A 6,529-nucleotide genomic window follows, 5' to 3' on the forward strand; every position below is an offset into this window, starting at 1 on the left:
TTTTTCTTATAATACATCCAACTTCTATATATATAAAATAAATATATACACATTTTAAACCCCACAATACAGTAAAGAGTTCTGTAAAAGAAACAGTATCAAAAGCCTACACATCAAGCTACTGATCTTACTATCCAACCCGTGTCCTAAATTTTGATCTAATCTCTTTTTTTTTTTTCCACATTTTTCTTTATTATTATTATTGTTTTTATTTTGCCCATTTCTGTGTACAATAATATCGGTGTAATTTAGTTTCCAACACCGGCCTCAAAGGAATAAGGCTCAGGTGTCGACATTGTTTGCTATATCAGTGGAGAAAAAAAAGCTATAATAATTTTTCTTATTAATATTAGTATTCTATGATGAGACCTCCCATTGGAGCTCGATGAGGAATTCCCTTCCTCCTTTTGGCAGTCCTGTAGTTAACGGCTGTTGGCGGCGGCGTAAAGCTATGTAGTTTGCTCTTGGTATAACTCCCATTGCTCACACCATTCAATGACTCGGCATCTGACCCGTCTGTTTCCTTGCACATTTTCTTTTTCCTGATGAAGTTCTTGGATGTCCCAACGATCTGAAGTAATTTAATTACAGCCATAAAAATGTTAAGCAGGAAGATAAAATGGAAATGGGGTAAAAGAATTGATGAAAATTCTTTTTTTTTTTATTGGACAAAATTAGGTGAATAAAAATGTAGATTATTAATTACCTTGCAACCAAGAGAACAAAAGCTGAAGGAATCAAGGAGGCTACGCTCGCAGACTTGGCAGGTATTGGTGACACCTTTGCCGGGCCTAGGCTGGGGCCTTTCATTCAAGAAAACAATCCTGGCACTGTTGATAATGTAGGTTTGAATCCCTGTTATGTCTAAGAATTTCTGAATCTCAGAAACCCTTATCACATCATGGTATGAGGATCTCCTTATCTGCAACAAAAACCACCAAAATCCCATCTCAAAATTTTAGCAAAAAATTTGGTCAGTTTAATGAACATAATCAGCAATCAAATATTTGTATTGAACTAATAAGTTTTGACTATTGAAAAAAAAAGGAAGAAAAAGAAGAAAAACCAATCGCCTGTTGTCTTTTTGTCAATCCCCCAAGAAAAAAGGCACACGACAGTGCTGAAACCAATGCAAATTCATAAAATTTCGTGCCTATGATCAAAGACAGGTATAACTTCTGATAATGGAATATGTCACTCACTCATTCTAATCAGTTTACAGCCCAAAATTTCAGGAAGAAAATTCTAATAAAACAAAACATTTTTTTCCTAAAGAAACAAATAAAGAAATTGAAGTTATACCTGAATAGCTCTATGGTCTCTGTGATAAGCAAGGCAAAGAGAACAAAGAGCACCATTCATGCAATCCAAGCAATACATATTGCACTCACTCTTATGAGCATCTGCATGGAGTTTGCACTGAACAAAAAAGGGTGTTTGAAGCAGTGGTCGCAGCCATGGCGGCCACTTCACATCCTCTTTATCATCATCATCATCTGGACCTCGTCCTCCCTGAATTATGACCCATATTTATTTTATCATCAAATTAACAAAATCATCATCATCTCAATAACAATATCATTACAATCATATACTTTAAACCAAGAAAAAAAATGCATGCGACAATCAACAAAGATAATTCAACAAGGCTGGGGGTCCTAACCATGATTCTTCTGCTTTTTGGTTTGATTTCTCTAACAGTTGTTTCTTGATCAATACTGATCATTTAGAGCCAGTTTTAGCAGAAAGAAAAAGAGAAAAACTTTCTAGGAAAACTTTATTTTCTCAAGAAAAAAAAGGGTGAGAAGAAGAAAAAACAGAAGTGGGGTTGCTTTGTAGTGGTGGGTGGTGGATGGGGCATGGAAGGTGCTTATCTTTGGGCTTAAAAGTCTTCAACCGAACCTCTATCCGAACCTAACCCTAAAACACAAAAATATTAGATGCGTTTATTTGAAGGAACTTCACCACTTTCATAAATTTTTATTTTTCATTATTTTCATTTCCATTTTTTAAAATATTTTTTATTTTTTTGAAAATTCATCTATTTTTACTTGGACAGAGTAGATTGAGACTGGCAATTTGGAAGCTTCGCTACATGGTTATTTTTTAATGTTGACGTTTGGAAGTGAGAGAGTTTGAAATGTGGAAAAATTAATGAATCAGCTCGAATTCAAGGAGGGCCAAAATGCCATGTGTTGGACCTATTTTATGATATATGGATCCTAATTTTGCATGGTGAGGTTAAAAGTTAGGCCTTTGGAATTTGCCACCTCAAATGCTTATATATTAAGATTAATGTTATAAATATTTGTTGAATTATAATAAAATATTTAATTTAATATTTAAGTTTTAAAATTTTTTTAATATATATTTAAATTATAAATATATTAATTAATATGATACTTATTTTTAATTTAATTAACTTTAAATAATAAAATATGACCAATGAATAATTTTTTAAAATCAAATTAATTAATAAATTTATAATTTTAATGTTACATTAATTGTATAATTACATTTTTTTTTTCATCAAAGTTTAGAGCTATGTTTAGGAATTAGTTCTCTCAATTTAGAATTGTGGATGGCTCGGACCCAATCAATCCGTTCATTTAAATTATAATTATTATTAATATTTTAAAATAAAAATAAATAATTATTTTTATTAATATAATAATATGTTGAATTGGATTTAAAAGATCGTGTCCAAACCGAATATTCAAGTCGGAATGAGCTTGTTGACTTAACGACAGGCAAACCTACTTTTCGGTACGATACTCAGAAAAAAATTTGTTAGATGAGTGAATTTCGTGAAATTTTTATATTAAAAATATCACATAAAAATTAAAAATAACAATTCAAATAGTTAAATTAAAACACTTTATTATAAATTTTTGAAATTTTATACATTAATTTATTTAATAAGATATTTTAATATAATGATTTGAATTTTCAATGTTAATTTTTATGCAACCGTTTTTAATAAAATAAAATTCACAAATTTTATGAAAAAAACTTTATCTAAGTGAGATTTCTTATCTCACCCTACAAATACCTCTCATATGATTTAAATATGAATCATTTTAAATAAAATTTCAAACTCTAATATACCGTTGGTGTAAGGATTTTAAAATCAGTAGAGTATTCTTTATTTTTATTCCTAATTTTTTATATTATTTTTATTTTTATACTCAAATCCAACAAATTTTTTAAATCTATTCTTATCTTTGTTTCGATTGAATTTTATAGTTACAGCAAGCATAACTATTTTAAAAAAAGAATTACATTTTTTTTTGAGTTTTTTATTCTTGTATCTACATGTAACTTTTATAAATATAAAAATTTTTAATAAAAATATATTAGATCTAACATAATTTATATATGAAAAATTCAATATCACAATACAATCAATAAACGATAAATCAAAGAGTTTTTTAGAGATAAAGAGAAAGAGATGTAAAGTAAAAAATGTTAGTTCTACCAAGCATAAAAGAGTGTAAAAACATGTAATCATAAGGACTAATTATTCTAAAATAAAAATTTATATTATTAAATATATAAAATATGTATAGAGTATGGATAGATCTATTCTAAAGTTGAATTACCTAAAAGTCTTCTCAAATTTTGAAAAGATTTGGATAAAAATTAATACTCATTAAACGGATTTTAGTATTAAATCCATTTAAATTTTTGATTGGTTCTTAAACAAAATAATTTAAATCCATACTCGGCCTAAATAAAAAATATATAATTAAAATATTATAATTATAAAATATATATGTGAATTTTTATTTTAGTAGTTAGTTTTTTAAAAAGAGGATATTTTATTTTTAAAATATATTTATTATATAAATCAAATTTAATGGGTAGATTTGAAATTTAATTTTTTAATTTAGATCGAATTTGAAAAATTTTTGAAATTCAAAATATTAAATTAGATTGGACTTGAAAAAATATATAAATTATTAATATTAAATATGAACTCGATCTAAAACTAACTCAACCTATGAACATTTCTAGGTATAAATATGAATAACGTACTATATTACTTGTCTTCATCTCTATATCCAAATAAAAAATTTAAAATTATACCCACCCTTTGTCCTTAAATTTTAAAAACTCTCTATTCCTCTATTTGAACAAAAAATCATATTTTTTAATTAAATTTGGATAAAATTAACATTGGGTGTTGTCTAGTCAAGCAACTTGTTCTTTCCGATCACACCCTATATCTATTCATTGCAATCAATCTTTCCAAACTAAGAATTTTGTGCAATGCATTTAGTTTCTTTTTAATAAATGTTTTGTTAAATTACATGAGTTATAACTGACATTATAATAAAATTTCGAGTGCATTCTCATAAACAGTCCACTCACATAGTTTTTACACCTGTATTTCTGCCTTTTTTTAATTTTGTCTATAAAACATAAATATTATACACATAAATCTTTCTGAATATTTAATTTTTTAAAAGTTTGATTAACACACGCACACGCACACATATATATATATATATATATATATCTAATATTTAGTTATCAACGTCGCTTTTGTACATGCTAGATAAATGCATAGACGCAGGCATGACCAATCCTACTTTATGTTTTCAACTTTTTATATATCGTTTTGGTCAAAATAAAATTAGTTATGGAGTTGTTAAACAGTGGGCAGTTATCTGTCAAGAAATGAAAATTAATTTTCTTGTGAATTTCTTTCCTTTGAAAGATTATTATTACTTGTACAATTGAAGATTTATAGGATTTGTGTTGTACATAATCAGCGGGTGAACCTTCTTCAATTTCATATATAAAACCTGATCACCTCATCTTTCCAAAATCCAATTCTCAGGTTTATCAATAACGTGTCTTTTTAAAGATTTTTTTTAATATATTGATATAAACTGTATTTTATAAAGGTTTTTATGTATATCATATCATATCATATATATATATATATACACATAAAAATTTTTTTTAAATATATTTTTTATACAAAATAGATCATAATTTAAAAATAAAAAAAATTTATAAATTAAAATTTGAATGTTAAATTTATCGAATATTATATCTTAAAATGATTGTATAAATTAAATAAATTTATAAACTCTGAATTCTTAGATATATTTTTGAATTATCATAAAAAAATAAACTACTATTAAAATTTAAAATTTTAATAAAAAAATTTTATTTTGTACAATGAAATAGATAATTTCAACAAATTTGTGAGTTGGTCCCGAAAAAAAAAAATTGACGGAGCAACATGGAGTGTACTAGATTAAGAGAAGATTTGCTTTGATAATAAATATTGTAAGACTCGATGAGTCTCAAAATTAGATATGTAGAAAAATTATGTCTATAAAAAGGAAAAAGTTATTACAATACACTGATTGAGTTAATGCCAATTTTGATTCGTACAAATTTGTTAACAAGATTAATTAATTTGGTAAAGAATCGGAACGGTTTGATTAAGAGCCAACTCACCTAATCTATTACTATTGGTTAGATAGTTCCAAGGATGGAACTATTCGTTCAAACTCGATAACCGAAAAAAAGACTCATTTAAAATATAAACTGAACCTTGGTTTCAACATTCAAAGTACATGTCCAGTTCGACCTAATATATATTTTAATTATATAATATATATTATTTTTATATTTATATAGTATGTACTTTATATCATATAAAAGATAAATATATAATGTTAAAGTACCTCTTAGAAATTATATTAATTTATCCTTATTTTAAAACTTACTAAAAAATTAAATACTAAATTATTTGGTTTATTTTTATAATTATTTTTAATTACTATATTATTTACTAATTTAGACATGCCTTGATAGGATTTGAGAGCCAAATCAGATTGGGCTTAAGCAAATATGTATAATAATGATACAATGTTTAAATTTGATCCGAATCCAAACGAAACTCAATCATAAATACTTTTATTAAGTTCTTAATTTTATTAATAATTTATTATTATTATTATATTTTTCCCTAGATTTATTTTAATTAATTCTAAAAAAGTTAATAACTTTGTTGATCGGATTATCAATTAATATCTACAAACCTACATGTCCGAATGTTACCCATGGAAAGCAAAACATACAAATCGAACAAAAAAAAAAAATCTGTATAATGTATCAATTGGGTCTTGAATGGACCGAATTTTAATTAGTTTGCACTTCCAATTACGCAACTATCTTCATCTGTATGGATTCCATTACGTTATATATAGGTTTCGTGGCACTTAAAGCTATACAATTTGAGAATCTCTTATACAATTTCATTCCATTTTCAATATTTGATGTTGAAACTTTCAAATTAAAAAATTTTTAAAATTTTTCTATCAAAATGTTTTATTGGGACTTAATATGCAATCCTTAGCAAAAAGAATACAATTTTATTATTACTTCTGCACTTTTTTTTATCAAATATAATAATTTGTGTATTTATATTTTATTTATTTTATATTAAATATATGTAAAATATAAAAATTATTATATCATAATGTGTATCAAAATATCAAATATA

At 25.6% G+C, this 6,529-nt stretch overlaps 1 protein-coding gene across 1 annotated transcript; it reads right to left on the minus strand.

The window, feature by feature from the left end:
• On the minus strand, nucleotides 1-1,872 carry LOC111276919 (protein RGF1 INDUCIBLE TRANSCRIPTION FACTOR 1-like). Its single transcript, XM_022862885.2, has 4 exons — nucleotides 1,664-1,872; nucleotides 1,303-1,512; nucleotides 707-922; nucleotides 1-571 (listed from the first exon to the last, which is right to left on the minus strand). Exons 1-4 carry the CDS (start codon nucleotides 1,724-1,726, stop codon nucleotides 350-352), a joined length of 711 nt encoding a protein of 236 aa, XP_022718620.2. The 5' UTR covers nucleotides 1,727-1,872; the 3' UTR covers nucleotides 1-349.
• Between the last annotated feature and the right edge of the window lie 4,657 nt (nucleotides 1,873-6,529).

Source organism: Durio zibethinus, chromosome 7 (genome assembly GCF_047325235.1).
Source record: "Durio zibethinus cultivar Kanyao isolate XHJ-2024 chromosome 7, ASM4732523v1, whole genome shotgun sequence".
NCBI lineage: Eukaryota > Viridiplantae > Streptophyta > Magnoliopsida > Malvales > Malvaceae > Durio > Durio zibethinus.